Source organism: Triplophysa dalaica, chromosome 16 (assembly GCF_015846415.1).
Source record: "Triplophysa dalaica isolate WHDGS20190420 chromosome 16, ASM1584641v1, whole genome shotgun sequence".
Lineage (NCBI taxonomy): Eukaryota > Metazoa > Chordata > Actinopteri > Cypriniformes > Nemacheilidae > Triplophysa > Triplophysa dalaica.
In genome coordinates, this window is record NC_079557.1 from 8,261,794 (window position 1) to 8,286,138 (window position 24,345).

General features: G+C 38.7%; 1 protein-coding gene across 7 annotated transcripts in view; it reads right to left on the reverse strand.

Annotated features, from left to right (window-relative positions):
• The window catches only part of diaph2 (diaphanous-related formin 2), a 367,005-nt gene that overhangs the window by 79,318 nt on the left and 263,342 nt on the right, over positions 1-24,345 (reverse strand). For all 7 annotated transcript variants that reach the window (XM_056769322.1, XM_056769321.1, XM_056769323.1 and 4 more), the window contains one exon: positions 13,583-13,707. In XM_056769322.1, coding sequence (XP_056625300.1) covers positions 13,583-13,707 — 125 coding nt within the window. The remainder of the gene's footprint in view (positions 1-13,582; positions 13,708-24,345) is intronic.

A 24,345-nucleotide genomic window follows, 5' to 3' on the forward strand; every position in this document is an offset into this window, starting at 1 on the left:
ACTGATTATTTTCTTTTTTAAAGTTAACAAAAATAACAACTGAAGAGCATTTGTCTTTTTTTTAATCATGTTCTTTACTGAGTTATCATGTTTTATTGTGTTTATTGTGTTAGTGAGCTGTCATTTTATTTATTATTATTCAATCAAAACAACCCAACTGTGGGTTATAATATGTAAAATTAAAAATAAAATATGTTTTACAACATAATATTATGTAATGTAATGTAATGTAAAATGAAAATTCAAATATTATGATATTAATCTAATGAAGGGCCTTTTTTAAACTTAATAAAATAAATCATATTTTGGCTTGAAATGCAGCTGTAGACCATAAAACAAAAACTGGACGCCCTTCATCTGATGACATACCTCGATGCAACACATTGGGCAAGTGCAGCATGTACAGTAGATACAGTATATTAAATTCACACCACAAATGTCTGATCTACACACAATCTAAGATTCAAAAACCGTCAGCTGTCACACCCTGATGAATACAGGGCTACAAAGATCTTTCGTAACACATCAAACATTTTCCACTTTTTGTCTTCTGATATCCTCCCTAAAACACAATCGCTCAGACAGGTTGCTAGATGGCCTACCTGTGTCCTAACCAATAGTGAGCAAGGAAATCCGAAATCCAGGGGATCAACCGTAAGCCTTCATCACTAAAAGTCAATCCAAGGTCAGGCTCAGTTCAGGCAGCTGGAGTGTGTCTGTCTTCTGAGCTCTTCTTAAATGACAAGGCTTAACGTACGTGTGCGAATGTCGGTTTCAATTCGAGGTGGCCCGCTGCGCTGATATATAAGCAGCCTGTGCAAAATACAGTATGCCGGCATAGGGTAAGCACATTACACAAGTCTTATGGCTATAATTAAGGTCCTATTATCTGCTGTTGTTGTTGGATACGTGAGGAGATTACACTCTTGTTTTGACAGATTTTCACCACCGTGGCACTTACAATGCCCAGAGAGAGTGAGATTAAATGTGCAGTGTTGCTACAGAATGCTATTATTATTATGCTATTAGAACGCTGTTGTTTAAGCGGTATACAATTGTGTGCATCTTAAATGTGCAAGAGTAAATGAGCCCTGCAGATCAGGCGGTGTGTAACTATTATGCTAGAGAAGCGGGCGCACACGCAGTGAGGTATGAAGAAACGGGTGATTTGAGGCGAGCGCTGTGATTGGACGAAGCCGACTGAGTGACACTGGAAAGGGAAACGGTCCATTGATCATAGCTATTGATGGACCGGAGGGAATTTATATGAAACAATGAAGGCAGAAAGAGATTCCTGTCATGTATCTCAATATATTTGAAATGAAAAAATTGCATTACATTTTTTAAAATTTATAGAGTTAATGTTTCGTTAGTCTCAGTATTGTTGCATGTTTCTCCACAAATACATTAGCAGAAAGATCATGCTGACGTATCATTTGAATTATAAGGAATTTATTTGCAAATGTTTATATATCTAGCTTTGATGGCCCCCTTTGGTAACTTGGCCAACCTAAAAAAAAGGCGAAGCTGGAAGCCCAATCAAAACTCTTGATTTTCTCTAAATCAAACAACTGAAATTGAGATCTGACATGTGCATTTCTTTGCTACGGAACCATATGGCATTAACTGAGAACCTCACAAAAATCATGACCATTACAAGCAGAACCTTTTCAAGTACAAAGCCAAATGGAGAATCTGAACGGCATAAAGACAGAGTGCAGACAGAGAATATTGAGAGCCAAAGCATTCATTATATCTTTCAGATTCTGAGAAATGTTTCGAGAGAAAGCACTCATGAGAATGCAGTTTGCATCAGGCTATGTCTACAGGGTCTGGACTATAAATAGTATGCTAAACAGCGTGAAAGACGTCTGAGACATCCAAAGAAGTCAACTGTGCTAAACACTCGGGGAGGGCTGTGTGTATTTCTTATTATGCGCTCGCTCTACACTGTGGGCAATTTGCTCTGTTCGGGTTCATTTTTAATGAGGCAAGCAAGCCTCACATATTCTTGAGTGTAAACACCTGATAAAAGTATTTCAATAATGCAAGATTACAATACAACACGAACGTTGAACTGAGGCTTTCTTTTGTCTCCACAAAACAAATACAAATACCAACAATGGTCTTGCACAGAGCTGTTAATTCAAAACCTGATACTTCACCCAAAAATTTAAGTCCTGTCATAATTTACTCACCCTCTCGTCAATTCATACCTGTATGAGTTTCTTTCCTCTGCAGAACACAAATAAGATATTTGAAGAATGGCGGAGCCCGTTCACATCTACTGTACGAACAGAAACTCAATTCAAGTCAATAGGTACAACCATTGTTAGATTACCAACATCCTTCAAAATATCTTTTCAATTCTGCAGAAGAAAAAAATAAGTAAAAAATGACAAGAGGGTGAGTAAATGATGACAGCATTTTCATTTTGTTTTTTTGTATCCCTTTAAGTAGAAGTGATTCATTTTAAACACAAAGGTAAGATTTGGCTTTTAAGTTATATCACATAAAAAATGTGCTCATGGGTGGACTAAATAAATGATGTCAAAATAAACGGTGTGCATTCACCTTCCACAATCAAGTAATGTTTAATGTTTATTTGGAAAGTTCTCCCAGAAAACTCTAATACATACTGTACGATTGCTAAACATTCATGATTAATCGTCATAATTCATTTAAATTAAAGTTTAATGGCTGACAAATCTCGTTTTGCAACAAGATTGCATCATCAGAAAAAGCAACAATAATATTCTCGACATTTCCAACAACATGCAAGCGCACGCACCCGTCTGGCGTCCAGAGGCAGTATCGTGCTGTTACAAGACACCGCAGCTCTGAAGAACCTCGCCGCCTCCCCCCTGCGTGATTGATGAGGCTAATTTCATCAATTAATGAAGAAACCCCTGTTGATTAACATCAGATTGCAGTTTGTAACTGTTAGTGCTCGAGTCTGTCAGAAACTCCTTTTAATTAGAAGTCACCATGCCGTCCCATCAGACGCCGGACCTACTGATCCACATCAGAAATACACGATGAAGAACGGATATCAGTTCCACTCTAAACTTCACCAGCTCCCTTAGATTCAAGAGTGGCCGCTTGGGCCGGACCCGCTTCTAGCGCGGGCCACTGCTGACATGATACATCATAATTAATTTGAACGCAGGAGATAATTAGCAAGCTGTATTTACATAATGAACCTGCTAATTGGTTCATAACAGACGAATGCAGTCAATATATCTAGTTTATAGCATGTCGGAGTCTATACAGTAAGAATAGAATGAAAACTACAAATTAGTCAGATAGTCTGCTCGGTGGGTTGTCTTAAGGCGGTTTGATGTTCACCTGGCATCATGGGATACGTTTCCAAAGTAGCATTAAACAGAAGGAACAGAATACTGGGCGGAAATGTTTGTATGAACCCGATTTAGAATTTGGTTTACCTTTGATCCTACGAGTTCACTGATGATATTATGAACCTTTTCATCAGTCTGTACCCTCGGGTGCATTAGTCTCAACCTCCAACAACTTATTTGCAAAAACGAACAATAAACTGAAGCTGTGGTGAAAATTGCACAGCGTGTAGCGCTATAACGTCATCCGTTCAACCCCGTACATCACCGGTGTGGACTTACTACACTCACTGTGGCATTGGAGTTCTGAGAGATGGTGATAACATTCATTATGGCGGACAGATATTAAGAGAGGTTTGTGCATCATAGGGTCTCTGGTGCCGTGCTCATCTTTTCTTAATCTCTTTCTTTCTTTATTTGCAATCCTTCCATAAAAGCTGCCCAATGCACAGCTCTGCTTCTCCAGCGCACCGCCAACCTCTAAAACAAACACGCACACGTGCGGATGTCTCTTTTTTCGCTCTCTCTCCGCTCCCAATTTTATTTGATAAAGTAATTTGGCGACAATGGTGCAATTCAGCAGAGTGGGGCTGGGAACTTAAAACATCAAATGAAAGTGAAATTACGATCCTTGACGGCGGGCGAGTTGGAAAAGCACGGAAGCGCGATTCCGTGTCTACAGTCGGATTAGCATGGAGCAACAAGTGCTGAGTGCTTTGCATCAAACCCACGGGCCCGTGACAAATGAGCAGGAGAAGTACTGCGTCTATTACGCTGCTTTAAGCCAGAGTCTTCAGGGGTTATAATGAAGTACTGACTGGAGCAGAAGCTGAAAGTTCCAGAGGATGAGGGCTCTCCGGGGATCTTTGCCAAAACCCTCAAGACAAAAGGGACGCTCTCTCTCTATCTTCACCCTCTCTCAGATTGAGTGCATTCAAGTATGCTAACTACAAAGGGCATTTTTTTCTTTTTGTGGGTGACAAAAGGTTTACATTACACAAAAATGCAACACGTTACAATAAGGTTATTTTTGTTAACATTAGTAAATACATTAGCTAACACAGACTAACAATGAGCAATATAATTTTTCAGCCTTTATTAATGGTATATTTGGTAATATTATTTAATACCAATATAGTTGACTCACTGTGCATTGACGCATTTCTACCCTAAAGGAACATTCTGTCATCATTTACTCTCCCCGTTGTCATTTCAAACCTGTATGACTTTCTTGCAGAACACTAAAGATGTTTTGAAGAATGTTGGTAACCGAACAACAGCGGTAACCATTGACTTGCATAGGTTTTGAGTTCATACAATAGAAGGCAATGGGTTCTGACATGGTTCTTTTTTGACCAAGATTAAACAAGTTGTAGAAGTTATGTTCATTGTTAGCTCATGTCAGATAACGCATTAGCTAATGTTAAGAAACATTATTGTAAAGTTTGTAAAAAACAGTTCTGCAGTACTTAGTATAAACATTAAGACAAAGGCGGAACAATTCACTATAAACGGCTTCAATCTTCTTTTAACCTCGAACGCTATTCCTAACCATCATATGTTCAACAGGACCTTGCTTGTTGCTATGGCAGTAAACCAGTACAAAAACTCAAATATCACTTGAATTAGTATCAACTAGTGAAATTTTGTTACGGTGACAACCCGAGTGTTAATGCAGCCCTTAGGGAGAACAGGAAAGCCAACGTCCATGCAAACATAAAATGACATTGCAATTAGCATGATAGCACAGAATCTAGCAGGAGATGGTCTCAAGTCCTTCTTTTACTGAGGCATTTAACTGTCCTTGATTTAACACAAGACTAATAACAAGAATGAGAACGGAACCAAATGGTCCGGACAGAACGCCATAAAGGACACATTTTTATATAAAACATGACTTCCATTAGATGGTGTCATTAAGGGCCTAACACGACCGGTTTGGATTTCTTTTTTGATGTGTGGAGTCGAACTGGCATCTGGCAAAAATCTGTTTTTGATTAATCATGTTCCAGGTTATCGAGTCCTGAATTCTGACACTGTAAATGCGCAAGCTAAAAATATCCAGTCAAAACCCGATGGCCTGGAAGACAAGGCAGTGAATCATCCATGACTGAAAACATTTCTTTAAGAAAACGTGGCAATCGTGTGCCACCACGCTTTCGGAAAGACAAGCCCTTATACTGTATATTCCCTGTCATCTTTTATATGTCATCCCCTCAACATCCTCAACATCACCAACCATGAAATGGAAAGTTGCTAATTTAGATCTTCACCTTTGAATGCAATAATGTTTCTCGTGTCAATATATACACACTAGATATTGTATGATGCTGGTGTGTTACATACAGTAGAGCGGATAAGGCATCCTATTGATTCCCTGACATGAATGAGAGATGTATAGAAACACACAGAGAGAGAGAGAGAGAGAGAGAGAAAGACAGAGGAAGAGAGAAAGGTTGAGTCGGTTGAAGGCTTCCACCTCCGCCCTGGGAGTAGTATGCTTGTCAACCTCAGTCTTAGTGGCCATGTCAGCCTTGAGCTCTGGGTTAATGGACCTGCCAAATCAAGCTCTAGTTTTTTCCCTCCTAACGAGACAGTGATTGTTGAATTTCCAGACAATTCACACGCGTAATGATAACTCACATAGAGACGTTTCCATGACTAACTGAGACTGAAAAACTAAGAAAAATCAGGCCAGGCAATCACGGAAATTTGATTTATGAAATACGATCGCTGAAATATGCTCAATCCCTTTTAAAGTGTCATTTTCATTAGAGTAGAGTGCAGGGTCTCGGGGGCTTGAGGCCCAGCAGAACACTTGTGTGTGAAGACAGCCGAGCATAGAGCGGAATGATTTGAACTGTTTGCCTGTGCTTTAGGGATTGTAATACGAGAGACATTGATGGACTGAAGGTCTTATATCAGGCAGATGAAGATGGGGCCTCTTTCCCATAGCACAGTGGAAATAAATGCTGTTACCATTTTGTAAATGAGTACTATATCCCATCATCACTGGTTGTACATTGACTGAATACACAAAACTAGACTTAAAAGAGGAAGAACTATACTGCAGCTTTTAATACCTTTGGCATGCTTTCTTTGAGTATTTAAAGTCCCTGTGAATCGTAAAGTGCGATAATTTTTAAATTATTAATTAACATTTTAAAGTGAAGTGGAATTTCGAATGAGAAAAAGGGGGCGTGGCTTACATATTTCTCTGCGACCTGATTGGATGTATAAAAACAGCTGTTGCATTTTGAATTGAAACTGGCAGCAGACTGAGAGTTGAAGGGGAGGAGTTAATGGATGCTCTAGCATCTAATTTAAGATGGATAGCCACTACAGGACGGAAGAGCGTTTTCAGATTTTACCTGAAGATTACGAGGGCACATGAATTTTAAAAAGACAATGACCCACATTGATCAACTATTTACAGTTAACGCTGCAATATTTCATGAAAAAACTAGCATTGTAGCTTGGACTGGACTGTAAGCATCCTTTAAGCAAGAAATACTAACTTCAGAACCAAAAAGAAGATATTAGAGGGATAGTTCACTGTACTCACCCATGTTCTTTCAAATCTGACTTTTTATTTTCCATTTATTTTAAAAGATGCAATGAGTTATTATCAATAAAATCTCTAAAAAAGTCACAGGGTGAGTAAATTGTAAATATTTATAATATATAGGGTAATTGACAAATGTACCGTACATGTGTCCAAAATTCAGAAAACAAACTATTAAACAATATATTATTTTATATGTTTAATGTTTATATCTATCACACCACATCACACAGTTAAGATATATTTGTCAACTACCCATATATTAGGTTTATGCTTAAAACCACTCAATTCAATTAATTTTTCATTAGTTCAATACATTTTGTCGGACCTTTCTGAAATTAATGATCTACCTCTTAAAGGAGTAGTTCACTTCTAAATTAGCCCCTATTGACTTTCCATAATAGGAATAAAAATGGAAATGGAAAGTCAATGGGTCTTATATTGTAGTGAACTATATTTCGTCAAAGTAAATATTTAGATATCATACAGTACAAAAAAATGTTTGCTATTGAATTATAAAAAATTGACACAAATATTGTTCAAGAAAACCCCCCCTCAAAATGCTTCCATTCTCCACTAAAGTTACACTTCTAAAACACACTCTCAGATGTCAACTAAATCAATTAAACACAGCAATAATAGCACAAATGGCCAAAGCAAAACAGCACTTTAACAATCAGCATCATTCTGCATCAGTGATGCTGATTTTCCATTAAATACCCATCTAATCACGGCTTAACAAACGCAGCCTCCTCCCTAAAGCGCGCTGAATGGCGGAAGCTTTGAGGATGGGATTTGAAGAGGCAGTTATCGAGCCTCTCTCGTCCGTGCTGAGACTCCCCCACCCAGCCACACATCAAGGCAATCAAATGTATTAGCATATGCAAAATCCTATCACACAAAACACATGGTTTGGATGCCATTTCCCAATAAACACAAATCTGCGCACAACAGCAACATAATCACAGACGAGTGTGCCAAGCGTGTTCGTGCTCAGACTCCGGCCTTTGCATTCTTTACGACTATCATCACCGGAACTGCAGTTATTATTCGGTCTCTGTTTTGTTTATTCTCTTCATGACCAATTAGAATTTGTTAATTAAAATCTTAATGTCTCCTGTGACACGTGGTGAATTAAAGTTAGCCATTGTTTCCCAACAATGCGGTCCTCCGAAGACAACACAACCCAGGAATAAACAATACGGGGAGGAAGACAAACATAGGGTTCGAATCAATCACTCTTTTTCATCTGTTTACAGTAGTCGGGACGTACATCAATTTCTGATAAACTGTGAGACCGATAATGCAATGTGCGAATTGCGCGTGCTATTCTTTTGCCGAGCAAATTTTGCTCGAGCCACAGGGAGACGTGGAGAGTTACAGTGAGGTAAACATCACCAGCGGTGAATGTCACCACATTCTGGTGACCTAATTCCATAATTAACAGGGGTTTGAGACTAAGCTGAGACACAAACAAGAGCGAGAGGCTGCAGCAAACACATCTTCATCGTTTTATTAACAGCTACAGACCCAATGCTAAAACCGCAGTGCCGATCATTCCTCAACTCACATACAAGATCTTCAGGAGCAGACCTGCGGCCGTTCACGCGAGCAAAGGTTTCTAAGAAACCTCACGTCTTAACATTTACATCAGCTGTTTGAAATGGCTTCCCACAGCAACTCGTGCGTGTTTCAGCTCCTCTCAACCAATCACACGTCGCTGCCCCGAGCAACGGGAAGTGCATTTCCACAGCAGGTATTAAAACACAAAGGGAACGCGTGCCAGAATACAACACGTAAGAGGTGCTATGCTGGGATTCATGTGTTACCATCCCGCTGAGCATTGGTCTGCACTAAAACTGGCACGCACCCGCAGCCTTTCAAAACGAAATACAGAGCGCACAAAAGAACAATGGTCTTCGGTATTTCTCTGCCTTTAATGATTGTTTACGTTAGCAGGCCCAGGTCAGCTCGATACACGTCCCTCTGAAAGCAGAGGTTGAGAAAACAAGAAAATCAAGCATTTCCAATGAACAGTTTGACTTGTTTAGCACTTCCCTTGGCTTGTGGTTTCCTCCATCTAACAAGGCATTGTGTTCAGCAGCAACGAGAGATGATTTGTTTATAGGCATTTTAAAGAGAAGCACAATAAAGCGTAAAGCTTCAGGGAGTCTTTAAAGGAACTGCACCCTCTTATCTGAATGGTACGTTTACTGCTTGGCAGGTGAAAGGAATGCATTGCATTTTATTTGTGCATTAATCTTGCAAAGTGAACAAAAAATCAACCTTACCTCAGCCTAAAAAGAATATTATAATATCAGCAATTTTATTTATTATTTATAGATTTACAGAGTGCCCTGTTTTAATGATGCTGATTAAAGGGATATGAAAATGAAAATTTCGTGATCATTTACTCGAGTTGATCCAAATCTGTATACATTTCTTTGTTCTGACAAACACAAAGAACAGAATTTGGAAGAATGCTTCTAACCAGATAAAACAGATACAGAACAGATAAAATGGTAGTCAAAAGTGCCCCAGAACTGTTTGCTTTCCAATTTTCATCAACATGTTTTCTTTTGTGTTCAACATAAGAAATAAATGAAAAAGAAAAATGTTCTTCTATTGGAGTCAATGGGGGCTACATCTGTTTGGTTATACGCATTCTTCCAAATATCTTTCTCTGTGTTCATCAGAACAAAGACACAGATTTAGAACAACTCGGCGGTGAGTAAATGACAGGATTTTCATTTTTGGGTGAAGTATCCCTTTTATTCAATCAATTAAAACAAATTCTTTACATAATTTTTTTAATAAAAAATGTGTAAAATTGAAAAACATTAAGTGATTATTGTGGATTTCAACAGAAATACGTGAACTGTGGTTATAAGTCAAGTCAGATTTTTTGTTTGTAACAAACATATCAACACAATCCATCAATCCATATCTAAAGTACTTTCTTTCATTCACTATAAAACACAGCATTTGTATTTATTTGAGCCGCTGCCTACTGCATGTTCTGTGCCATTAAATATATGGTTATGGACGAAATTGGCCAGATGATTGGTGCTTCTCAGTCTCTCGAGAGCTCAAAGGTTAAGTAAAATATCAGCATGCTGAATTACAGCAGAAAGAGATATATTAGACAGGCTCCCTCATCCATCAAAGCTCAGTATGGACGCCGAACGTCGCTGCAACCCTTCCGCTCCCCATTAAGCTCCCAGTAAGCCCGGTCCCCAGGCAGACCACCGACAGCATCCCTACCCCACCAGCGCCGGCCTGCTGCTGAGTTACAGCTCTCCTGGGGCCTCTAGTTCATTTCAAAGCCTTTGTGGGGTGCCATTAATTCTGATAGATAGATATCACTAAACTGCTGAACAAACACCCCACTCACACATTTGCATACATTACAGTAATGGCGGAAAAAATAAAGCAGTGTATCAACGTGAGCTCCTCTGTTTTATTGAGACGGGTTTAGAGAGTGAAACTGTAATAACTACATGGTTTTAATGTATGCCTGTGTATCTTGTGTATATGAAATGCAATTATGCAAAGAAAAAGTCTCCGGACTGCCAATGCCTTTATGAGGATTTTTTCAAACAGCAGATAATATTCTTCAAACACTTAAATTGAAAAGAAGAAAGAAAAAACGTTCACTGTTAGCAGGTAGTGTGAATTATGATGCACGTAGATCTTTAGTACCAAACACTGTTTAAATAATCCACACGCGGTGGCGAGTCAATTTCGTTCTTCCAAATACACACGCCGCATCTACAAGCAGTCCCCCATAGCTTACCTAATATTTCAAACATACATACTCTCACATATTCATATCGCAAGACGACGAGGGAATGTTGAACAGTGGGTAATAAAAGCAAATTCTTTTATTTGACTCTAAAAAACTAACCCTTCTTCATACCGAGAGTTTATTTCACTTTTGCAACAGTGCGCGTGCTGCATTTTCAAGCGGGCCTTGTTTTGGTGCCACAATCATTTGTATTTAATGAATCAATATATCAAGTGCGCATTGCCATGTAAGCTAATAAATGCATATTTGTTCCAGAGTCTTAAGCGTCTTAATGTGAATCTAATATGATATTCCCATATTTGGTGAAATTTTTTAATATTGCAAAATGTCACCTCCACAGTTTCTGAGGAGTGTGAAATGAGTGCGTGTACCGTCATTATTACATCCCAAAAAAGCTGACACCTACCTAGGCATGAATCCTCCGCCGCGCCTGCTCGCCCCCTCTCTCTAGTTAATGCCTTTTTATCTCCGAAAATTTGCTACATACCAGTTCATTCTCTATCTCACAGGCTCTGCTGTTTGAGCTGCCATGAAAACTGAAGAGAAACAAATGTTCTGCATATGAAACGGCACAATTGTGTTGTTTAGGGTCTCCCTGGAGCACAAGAGAGTATAAAAATAAAGAAACAAGAGAGAATAATGTGATTTCAGGGTAGATTAAATCACACGGGTCTCAAGGCTACAGTGCATAGAAAAGGATGAAAACCTGAGAAGTGTCTGACAGTGCCCACCTGGAGGAGTCTGATTTGAACGAGTATCTACAGGCAACGAACACATTGTAAACAAGACAACATCTGTCTATTTTCTTAGTCACACAAATTACCTCTTCCGCCCCGTTTAAAACAAACCCTCAACTGTGAATCAAAAAGCAAATGTTTTTTAAACATTTCCTTTACTGTGATTGCAAAGTGGCATCACCATAACTCATTTGTCAAAAGGTCACGGTAAGGTTGAACCCATAAAGAGAGGACCTAGAAGCCTGTTGCTATGGAGAGCAATGGAGTGCAGCTAGCAGAAGGGAAAAAAACAAATGCACGCATACACAAACACACGCCCGCACGCTTCCACATTCACAAATTCAATCACTCCCTCTCGGGCATCTACCCCTGTGTCCACAATGGGCGAGTGAAACAGCTTTTGGCCTTCTTTAGCTCCGTGACAATGTCTGCCCTGTGATGCGCAAAATAGCTGGCGCAGCTGTGTTTGAACGTGCTGTCAGTCGGCATCTCCTGAAAACGAATCGCGGCTGATGCACAATGGAGGCGGAGTTGTTTCCTTTCACCAGCCTCTCTTCATCTTTTCTTATTTCGCCCAGCTAAGAAAACCTCCACTTGAATCATCAAATGGATGTGACCGTATTCATCTCCGGCTGTGATGAGAGATCGGTCGAGACAGAGGCGAGATGTGGCCGCGTTTGCGCTCGGGGCCCCGGATGGCTTTTATAATTCTCTGGGGACGATGCGAGGCCCCGATACCCGCGCACCTCTCCATTTCCCCTTCCCTCAAGTTCCGATCCTCCCTCGGTCCTTCTAATAAACACTGTCACTAAGGCCACAAAGGTATTCCGCCTTGTTTTCCACGGCGCACTGCAGGCAAGAAACGCACAATATTTTTAAAGGTCCGGTTTCTGCCAATCTGACATTAATCTTGAGTATCTATAGAACAACTTCTCTCACTATCGCAAGAGTAACAAGCTGCAGCTGCAGGCCCACAGCGCAGCCAATCTTGACGCAGCGCAGCCAATCTTGATGGTCTTCCTATCGCTCCTCGGTTGACAATATGGCGGCTTATTTCTTGTGCCTTGTCATGGCCATCCTTTTTTGGGAGAATTGCCCAGTAAGGGACAAAGAACATTTCTTACGTAATGGGATTTCATGTTCGAAAGAACCTTTCCGAAACCCATACGAACCTTGGGGGAGTGTATCAAGCACAGAAATGCTGCGTAATACGTCCAACTCGTTTTTTGACAAGTTGACCATGTTAAGCATGAAAAGCCAGCACGTTTAACATTGCATAGAAGTCAGATTTCAAGAAACACCGTTAAATCACCGCTTTAAATCATACAAACCTATTTGACTCCGAGCTGATATTTTATGTGTTCTGAAGCTATTACTCTTATGCCACCCAAAGTGCAAAGTAAGCCCCCCATAAATCTAAGCGTTGCGCTTGTGAACAAAGAGCTAAAATAAGGTTAACCGCTGTCTTTTCTGTGCTAGGAGAACATATGGGAAGACTTTCACACTTGATAAGTCACTGATTAATGGTTCTTACTCATAGTTAATAACACCGCGGAGGATCGCAGTGGGAATATAAAAGTCAAGGCGTCACTCGGAGAAGAAAACCAGTGCAGGAGTCAAACTTCCTTAAATCAGCATGGTTTTGAAAGCCAAAAACGTTCACACGTCAAGAGGAAAAGTCAAACAACCATCTAACTTCCTCAGCGTCGAAATCAGAGAAGCGCCGCAGAATCTAACTTGATTTGAGAATAACCAGCGCTCACGTCTGAGTGAACCTGCACAGTTATCAAAATGGTATAGGCACTTTGAGAGATGATGAGTTCATGGGAAGGGGAAGAAAACAGCAGAGGGGGATATGTACCCTACATTAGACTGTGAGGAGTTGGACAGTATAAATAGCTCCCAGTCTGAACTCCCTTTAGAGAACGTGAGGACGAGGAGACCACCGATAAACATCTAACTTTGACAGCCATTCTCCAACACAACCCTTATAATACTTATCGCATCCAATTGGGCAAGGAATCACCTTTTAGCATTTTAGGAGAGGACCTAACACCCCAACCCAGAACAATACATGGCCCCTTTAAAAACAATAGTAAATGCACTCAAAGGATATCGACATCTTTTCAACAAACTTATCCTGTTTGTCATCAGTCTTGGGGAAGTTCTGAATGTCGTTCTCCAGCCTCTGGATATGACGTTCCATTGTGTCCAGGCTGGCTTTCAGGATCTGAGCAGACACTGGAAAAAAAGACAACAATGAGTTGGGAATATGCTGCTTTTTTGTGGTTACAGAGAAATTTCTTTTGTAATCCAGCAAGACAATATAAAACATTTTGCACTCATTTGGAACAAATCCGTGACCATTAATTTATGTGTAAATTTTGAATAAAAAAAACCTGTGTAAAATATTTTTTTTCTCTTATTCTGTGTAGGCGGCAGCTTTCTGCCTACTTCATGGTGTTTGATGAACTCCAGCACATTTAAAATTCAATATTTTGACAAGCAACATATTAAGTCCAGTAATTTCACTCAGCTCTCAGAAACTTTTGGATATGAAGTCTATTTAACACAATGCACTGACGTTACTGCCAACAGGGTTGCCATGTCAACTTCAAAACTTTCGACAACTTGAGAAAAGTAATTTTTCAAAATCAAGAAAAAACATGCATCTAAATCACTACTCGATGCAAGAAGAAAGAAAGAAACAAACTATTTAAATATATAGTTGACTTTCAAATAGACAAGCTATCCTGTTCCACTCATCGTTTTTTTGCTCAAGCACACTTTGTCAAGTACATCATGCAGGTGTGCTCAGATATGAGCAGGTATGTAAGTGTTGCTGGGGTTGAACACTGTCCGGGGGCAGAAAGACATCAGCATGGGTTCAGCTTCATTAATCTCCACATAATCACTGTTTACTGCTCTCTGTCTCTCTCTGCACTCACTGTAGTCCTTTCAAGTCTGGACTTCAAAGCGCCAGCAGTGTCTTAGGGGGATCAGTAGGGATGCAGACGCAGCCATGGTGCAGTCTCGCTCGTATGGTGTACGGCTTTCAGATTTATTGACGAATGATTGCAGCCCAAGGAGGTCAAAACTCTGACTCGTCGGAGACATGAGTATAGGTGTACGGGTCTTAGAGTGGACAAACACTCTCAGAGGGGGCTGATGGGAAACATCTAGGTCACATCCAGCTCTTTAAAAATGCCTCAGTTCAGCTCCGCTCTGATTAACTTTAGACTGAGACTTTAGACTGTATATCAATAGCGAAGTCTAATAATATTATTTGCAAGACGGGTCAGTGTGGGATAGGAGAGGAACATCTTTTTTAAAAAGAACAAAACGATATACAAAGAAAAAAGCCCATGACACAAACAAACAAGCGATGAAAAAGAAAAAACGACAACAATCAGAATAAAATTTGTGCCTTTATAGTGTAAGCAGGGCCCAACTATTACGGTATATGGACATTTAAACAGTCAGGAATATAATTATGTAGTATTTGGAATAATTTTGTTGTATCTGGTAGATTATAAAATGTAGAAGTCACTCATTAAATGTATGAATACAAAAATTATTATTCTGTGCCACAAAAATGTGAAGACAAATGACTTTATTAGTTGCATATCCATTTGGTTTTTATGCACTGCAAAAAAATCACTTTCTTACGTTTTTTTCTTGTTTTCCAGTAGAATTGTCTAAACATTCTTAAATCAAGATGCATTTTGTTGATGAGTTTTACTAAAAACAAGAGTTATTTTATTTGGTCATTTTGCTCATCAAGAAAATGGATCTTGATTCAAGAATTTGTAGACATGTTTACTGGAAAACAAGAAAAAAAGACTAAGTAAGAAAGTTATTTTTTGCAATTTGTCTTTGACTTGCGTCACTTACAGCCTCACATCATCATTCTTAAATTTAACAATAATATGTTTTAGTACCCTCATGTCATTAAAAATCTGTATATGACTCAGTGGAACACAATATATATTGTTAGAAATCTCAATAGAAGAAGTCAACAGGGACAATGTTGCTTGGTCACCGACATACTTCAAAATATCTTCTTGAGTCTTCTGCAGACATAAGAAAGTCATACAGGTTTGGAATCACAAGAAACCGAGAAAATAATGGCATCATTTTTATTTTTAGTTGAACTGTTCCTTTAATTGTGGACTTATGGAGTGCAAGTCAGGTGAAAAACCTCATATACCCAGCTGTTCAGCCTTGCTACAGGGTTCAATCTTGTTTATTTCTCAGGGTCGAGGCTAATAACATGTGCTTTAACTTTTCTCTCTCAACAATAAAGCCAAAGCAGGAGCACAAGTGGCAGCAGCTACAAATCTACCCGAAGCCCTAACAACAATATAAAGGGTAACCTCTGTGTCATTAGCAGCACGCTGGAGAAAGCCCACGACTGAGGATTTACTGTCCCCTAATCAACGCTAACAAAGCTGAGGTTATCATCCTGTCTGAGGACACACCTTGTGAAGGACCACAAATTACGGGAAAGAAAGAGAGAGAGTGAGGTTAGGGGAATGACTTTAAGCTCTTAAAGTGATGCTTCAAGCGTGTCAGAATGGTTTTAAAGCTAAAACGCTATTGGTTTAAAATACACTGATAGTATGTTGCAATTTTTTGAGAAAAAGAAAGAGAGAGAACTGTGGGTACGCAGATGATGGAGACGGATAGGCGAGATAGTCTGGTGATTTGCTCTCCGGGCTTGTGCTGGGGAGTAGCGAGGTTGAGAAAAAGGCAGCTCTTAACCGTGCTGACTCATTTATCTCTCAGGCCTCAACACTGATGAAACTCAAACACCAGGGAGCACATGCTGAAGAAATCTCAAAATAAAGGCTGCGATGACTACAATGTGGAAAGAATCGTGGAATGGATGCTTCGCATATTTCCCAATACGAACCTTTAAGAAATTAATTGCTTAGTTTCATTACTGCAAAAAAACTGAGCTGCTCAAAACTATCAGGATTTGGAATGTTACTCCAGCTAAAAAGGTTCAAACGTAAAATTAGAATAAGAGGAAAATATTTATATTTCTTTTGATGTAACTCTGAAAGGATGGGCCCTTGATGGGTCAGTTTCTGCGTTTCAGCAATAAATTTGTGTGTCTCAGAAGAAACTTTCCTCCACTTAATAGGGCCCTGATAGAAGCAAGAGCAGAATAAAGCAGGCGTCCTTTTGGGATATCATTAGCAAGATTAACAACAAAATAACACTGTTTACAGGAGACCAGCGCTGCTGCATTTATAACTTGAGTGTGCTCGTTTTACATAATCTGGAAAGGAGAAAAAAGCTTCAAAGAGTCCTGTCCTATTCACAGTAACCTTTCCTGGGACGTGGCAATTTATATGAATGATTGCTGTCAATGTGACTCTATCACATCTTGAACATCCATCGCCTGCTCAGGTTTAGGGATACTTCACCAAAGTTTCCAATGCCACACCCATTTGTTTTTTATGATATAAATGTTCGGAGAGCTTCAAAGGGATAGTTCCTCAAATGAACTAAAATGAACTAAAAAATCATGTTCTCACTCTCATGTCATTCCAAACCTGTACGACTTTCTTCTTCAGAAAACAAATCAATAGAGATGGCGCTATCACAACATTTCATGGCTGATAGTTGTAGATTTCTTACAAACAAGAAAGAATGAAGGCATGTATGAACAAAATGTTTATTTTCCATTTAACAGGACAAACTGATCTACAAAATGCCATCTGTGCACAATTAGAGGCAACAACTGCATACGCACAAGTTCAACAATCCAAAGATGCCACATTGTGATATTTCTGTAAGATTTAAAGAAAAATGTTCTTACTGAAATTGCATTATACTGAAGCAATTCAATTTCATTTGTAAAAAATTAAAAGTTGGCTCAACAAATTACTTCAATTGGTAAATTGAAATATTTCATCAAAAATCATATAAAATGTTACATCGAATCAAGTTCAGCGTAATGAGCAAAACAAAGTTGTTTTCTTAACTACAATTATGTCAATGTACTTAAAATGTAATTACATGGATTTAAAGTAAAATAAATGTCAATCCTACGCAGAACTATAGGCTATATTGTCTTCATTTATGACCTTCTTTGTAAGAAGAAATGCTTTTCACAAAATAGCCTACTTGTGTTGTGTGCATTAGTGCACTTACTGTCCAGTGCATATCTACATTTATCTATATTTTTTTATTCTATACACCGTTTACCTCCAATTGTGCTACAGTATTTAAAATTGAAAATCAAGCTGCAGGTCCATTTAATATGCCTTTATGTTCAAGAGCAAAGGTTACAAAAATAAATAAAGGACCAGGTTGCATATTTGTCAGAGATTTTTTTGCAGAAAGATGGGATGACTGTATAAACCTGCATGTGAATAGCATCAGTGTGTGATTTATGAATACACAGATCAAGGACTACACAGCATTAGTGCCCACTATGATGGCATTACACAATAAGACAAACTCCTCAGTCTGCGTCTGAAAGATTTATAGTCTGGTGTTTGTGTCGCTGAGCCCTGCCCTTCTGTCCTGGCTTTGCTCTGAGACATTCATTCTCAGAGTCAGGGGACATGAGAGGTCTATTTCATTAAGCTCTGTCCCATCTTATCCAGCCATAAACTGCCATGTAGTAACGTTGCTTGTCATAAAAAGAAAGAAGATGCGCTTTGCAAAATACCAAATCATCAGCTCTAATGTTGGGGTGTCAGCATTATCTCTAGCTTTTGTTGGAGGGCACGATTTTGCCATAAGATTTATAGATAAGGTGTATCAATATTTCAACACTGTGGCTTGCAATGCTTTGCGGATAGAGAGTGAATTGAGATTTATTTCCGAACCGTGTGCCCCAGTACGAAGCATAAAACAAAAGACAAGGTCACACATGAACAACCATTAAGTGGTTTACAATAGAATTATTTTCTCTTTATCTTTCTGCACACGAGGATGTAAATTACACAAGAGAATTCATGCTTGAACACACGGATGGTATGTAAGTGTCCATTCGATGAATGTGCCTTGTAAAAGAGTAAACAGTAAAAGACTCAGAGGAAGGGGGAGAGAGAGAGAGAGAGAGAGAGAGAGAGCAAGTGATGGCAATGATGAGGTGCCTAAAGAGGTTTAGGTATGAAGCTATGGTCCATCACTTGACATATGTACACTGATAATTGGCAGGAAAGTGGGAAACTTTCATTAAACTCCAATTAGACTGCAGTTCATTGTTTTCATGCTATACAAAAGTTCAATTGGAGAGAAAAGCGGAACAGGGTACAGCCAGATTACGCCTTTTAATTTGGTATGTAATGAGTTTGAGGCTCAAGAGACCCTTAAAATAAAGACGTTACAGATACCCAAACTATCCCCTCTCCAGTTCTACCTTATTAACTTTAGAAGGTAAAATTTAGTTGTTCCAATAACCTTTCTTTACAATAAAAACATGCATCTCATTGGAAAACTAAAAAAAGACATTTGACTTCAATCTTTATATCTCTATACCAAAGTGCTGTGGATGCCTAATAACGGTTATTACAAATAACTAAAACTATTAAAACATTTCTGTTATAGTAATCAAATCAATTATTGTATTAAATATTACTTGAACAACTGTGGCCCCTGGATTAAACGGAAATAAGCAGAGGCACTAAATTATTAACTGAAAATAAATAAAAACTAAATCACTAATTTAAAGTGTTAAACAAATATCTTTAATATTTCAGTATATACGGTATGTACGATTGAAAAATCATAATAATAAAAAATAAGTATAAACTGAAACCGGAAGTGCTTCTGAAAAAAAGGCAAACCTAACAAAATTTCTAAATATATATATATATATTTAAAATATTACATTAAATTAATATAACATTAATATATTATTAATCTAATAATGGATTTTTGTATTACTATTGTATTAAAATGTTAATTTAAAATGATATTAAATTAAATTCCATCTTAATATATTAATAATTTTGAATTATTGTATTATTAGTATTGTATTCAAACAAAAAAACAAAACTACAATAACTCTGTAACTACCAAACAGTTTCAATAAACAATGTTATTTTATTAAAAACTTTCTTTTTTAGTTAATGTGCAATAAACTTGTTTGTTGTTTCAGTTTGTTAAGAATCTGTTGGAACTTACTCTACTTCTGAGCGAAGGTAACTAGATAGAAATGGCATAGTAATGGCAGTACAAAAGACAAAGTGCACCTACTGTGTACAGCTACACAAAGACCATTCAGGTGCGTCATAACAGAAATAGATTTACATTTAGCAGACTTTTTTAACCAAAGCTACTTACAAATGAGATAAACAATGGAAGCTATTGGAACGACATAAGAACAACAAAAAGGCTAAGCGCAGTAAAACTGGTCTCACATAGCCTACCACAGTATACAAAGCTAGCTTTTTTTTTAAGGATAGAAAGAGTAAAAAAGAGATAGAAGTAAGAACTTGTCGGTCAGGTGCTGACGGAAGAGATGTGTTGTCAGCCGATTCTTAAAGATGGCGACAGAATCTGCTGATCTTGTAGCAGTGGGCAGATCATTCCACAAATGTGGAACAGATCCAGAGAAGATACGTGAGAGAGATTTTTCCCTTTTGGGGAAGGCACTATAAGACTTTGGTCATTTTCAGAGCGTAGGGATCTGACGGGTACATAAGTCTGTATTAGCGAGTGAAGGTATGGGGGCCGAACCAGTGGTGGTCTTGTAGGCCAAGAGCAGAGCTTTCAATGTGATGCGAGCGACTATAGGGAGCCAATGTAACTTAATGAAGAGAGAAGTGAAGTGTGCTCTCTTCGGTTCATTAAAGATCACTCTCGCCGCTGCATTCTGGATTATATGTGAGGCCTGGTTGTGCAAAATCAGCAAGTAGCGCATTGCAATAGTTCAGTCTGGACAGGACAAGAGCCTGGACTAGGACTTGCGATGATATCCTTGTTGTGACAAAACAAGCAAAATTACTAATCTGGCTCGTACGGTGTTTAACTGAAAGACTTTTTCTCTCGAAAAGCAAAATGTAGGAAATAAAATAAATATTTGATGTCATGAATATAATTGTGCAGTCCGGGCAGAGACTTCCAATAAATACCTAAAGGAATGGACAAACGTCTGCATCTATTAGTGTCTTTTCAAATACTATTATCTCAAAAAAAAGCAAACAAACAGCGCAGAGTTTTTGCACAAATCAATTAAATCCAATAGCAAATCCACAATACATTTTGTGCTAAGCATAATTACTACTCGCCATCAATGGGGCTCTAATCGGATGGAGGAGAAAAAAGCAATAAATCCTTTTACGTTCGCTCCGTTTATTATATTAATACGTGTTTGCCTAAAATCCCTCGCTTTGCAGAGCTTCATCATAATTAAAGCATTATTTGAACGATCTGATCATCTGAGAGCATTTGTATTTAAAAACCTTAAGGTTGAAATATGCTTTCAAAAGAGCTGCAAAGCAAAGGAGATGCCAGCTGATGTAATGAAAACATTTCAGGATCGCCGAGAGTCAATACAAAGAGATAAACAAGGAGATGACGACGGGGGACATGCACGAAATGCATTGTTATTGAGACACAAACAATCCTACAGCACGTCTCCGTAAACTGCATCTTACACATGATATTAAAAAGAAAACGTGCAAACCCTAAAAGCGTAAACAAATCCCATTTACACATTCGCACCATATTGCCAGCACACCTTACACAAACATTGGTGAGCTCTGTCTGCGGCGCCCGCCGGCCGTCAAGCGTGTGATTGGGAATCGTCAGCCTCTATGTGCTCTCGTTCTCACTCCGGCGGATGCCCATTTTGCAGGAGAGGATTTGCTATACAGGAGCGGTGAGGCTGGAAATAAAAGTGTTCTTTCACCCTTGTGCTTCCCTTAGGATCCTGTAAACAGCGCTGGCCGGGTGATAACGCCACTCTATTGTGAGAAGCTCCTTGGTTCAATGACATCCCTTGACAACTTGGGCCCTAAAAGGACCGGGATTGGATGCAATTATTTAGCTCACACTGCAGATAGAGCTGATAGATAGAAATTGGCAATGTGTGAAAAAAAGAACATCCTCAGGTCAAAGCCACAACTGTTGCCCTGACCTGAAAAAGAACGATTGAAATCTTAAAAAAAGGACATATATAAAACTCCTTGATATGCTATAGAAAACATATTGCTTTTGGCGGCCGTTGTGAAAAGAAAAAACTGATACAACATCCCAGCAGGACACTCAAATGGAGACGATTATAAAACATTTTGATATTTAAGAAAGTTTAGATGTCAACGTTAGGTGTGACAATTCCGCTAGACTTGAGAAGGATTCAGACTCACGAAGGGATAGATGAAGAGCAAACTGTAAAACACAGAGCATGAACCTATCGATCTCTGCCCTCTAGAAAAGAAAAGACTGAATGGCTTTCAAGTTACACACTTGTACTCCTTTAAAACATGCCACCGGGTGGAATCGCTAAACTGTCTAATGATCAATAAGAGATACTGGTCGTATCATCCGTCAACATTTTCTCGACTCCTTAGATAAACAACTACCCGAGAAACATTGGAAAGAAAACAACCAGGGACGACACACCGCAGAGGAGTGAACCTTAAGCAGGGTCTGTCGGCTTAGGACCCTCAGGGGAGGCTGAAGGAATTCTGTGTTGTGCAGGGGGTAGAAGGTGTGGGTGGGCCATGTTTATGCGAGAGGAATTCCGGTGAAAAGATTGTGACGCTGGGGGATATTTTTAGGTAAACATACACCTTTGACTTCCACTGCTATGCTACCCACATGCCCTTGGGTGAAGGTGCCCCTTCCACGGCTGCTGACAAGCTAAAGAAAACTGATGGAATGTTTGACGGAGGAAAACAACATGTTTTGAAGGTTTGGGAAAAGTGAAATAGGCAAGTCCGGCGTGTGGCATTTTCAGTCACAACTTACAGTTACATTTTACATTTAGACATTTAGCAGACGCTTTTATCCAAAGAGTTTAGGTGCAATAAGCGATAGTTCATACAGGAGCCATAATACATTAAGTGCCAATACAAAGTTACTGGTTTCAACAAAAGCTAGACCACTACCTGCTGAGTTTTTTTTTTCTTTCTTCATTTATCTGTCAAGTATTCACAGAAGAGATGGGTTTTAAGTATATATTTTTTTTCAAATATAACTTGAAATATAACTTTAAATATAAATTCTCAGAGAATGCATCTATTACCAGTATAGAGAATAATCTGTTTATAATTGAGAATGAAGTATCATTAAAAAAAAACAGTCAATACACAAATTTTCTGTTTTAAAAGAGAAAAGAAATAAACGGTTAAGGATGTGACAAAAAAGGACACACGTTTTTGAGAGACATATGTATATGTAAACTTATATATAGGATTTGTGTGAGTTAAACTGTACAATTCAGAAGCAATAATGCACAAAAAATGGAGAATGGTTGGCTCTTCACAGACCACAAAAAAGTTATTAAAATAATATATGGAAAAATATGCTTGAAAAACTTTTAAACCTTTAACAACTTTTAGACTTTAGATGGCTATTTAAACCAGCAAATACTTAATTCTGACTAAATCAGTATGGTGAAAACCTTTATAAAAATGTGTTTTATGTCTTAAGGTTGACATTTGAATAGAATTGCCCAAATGTAATACAGTAATACATGAAATTATACTGCAGAGAGCACAACTGGACCAATGTTCCTATTGGTGTGCATGCAGCTTCTGGTGTTCATCTTCTGCATTTGGAACAAAAGAAGAAACTGTAGGCAGACTAATATGTGGGGAAAGAGCTTAAGATGTCTTGAATCAGGGCTAACTGAATGGGCCGCATTTCAAATGGAGTAGATCCCGATGTCAATTGATTTTTTCTGTATGAAACAGAAGCTGTGAGAAAATACGCAGTGCTGATTAATTCACAAGAGGATTCATCCGCGAACACTATGATTTCACGTGTCATAGTGACACATATGCATATACATAGACCATATGTTATATTGTGTTGTCTCTTGTTTTGTGTGTGCTGTTAATGTTTCTGCTAAAAGCTGTGATCCATCCAGGAGAATCTCAATCTGAAAGTGTTATAAAATTTGTCCTTGTGATGCGTCACCCCTATTAAGATCAAGATTTGCCTCTTACGCATTCCAAAGTTATTAAAGAACGGTAATACAAACTTTCTAAGATGGCAACCCTCTGACATCCTGAAAGAAAATAAGAAATGTTCAAGACATCTGTCATTATTTTTAAACGAAAAACAGTGACGTCAGTTATGAAGGTCAACTATGCGATTCAAGACCTTATAAAACAATCCAACAGACAATCCACAACTTAACCAGAAATGAATATCTTCCTCAAATAACTTTATTTATAAACCTCTAATGCAGCAGAAAATAACACATTCTAGTCTTTAGGGAAGACAAGTTTATATCATAAAACACGAGCGAGGTTTAGAACATGTTGCGAGATTTGTCGAGTGGGAGTTATCTGCTTATTACTCTGCTAAAGTTCACAGATTAGTTTATTTGAGGGGGATTGCGGATCAGCGCTCCTAAAGTCTGATACAGGCAAGAGCAAGTCACACCAGACACATCCATCAATGTTTGAACATCATCTTCCTGTTTAATATCACCTCTCGTAACCCCAGCTAAAGAATACCACGGCAACAGAGTATATCATGTAAGGGAATACTTTCACTTTAGAGAGGAATTTCAATGCCTGGTATTTCCGAGATAATAGCGTGAACCGCCTCTCTAGAGAGAGAGAGAGAGAGAGAGGAGTGCGCGGAGGTAAATGAGAAAGGAACGAGAAGCTAACTGAAGCGGCACCAGTTGAGGAAGAGGAAGAGAGGTTGACTCATGTTTTCACACTCATTCAC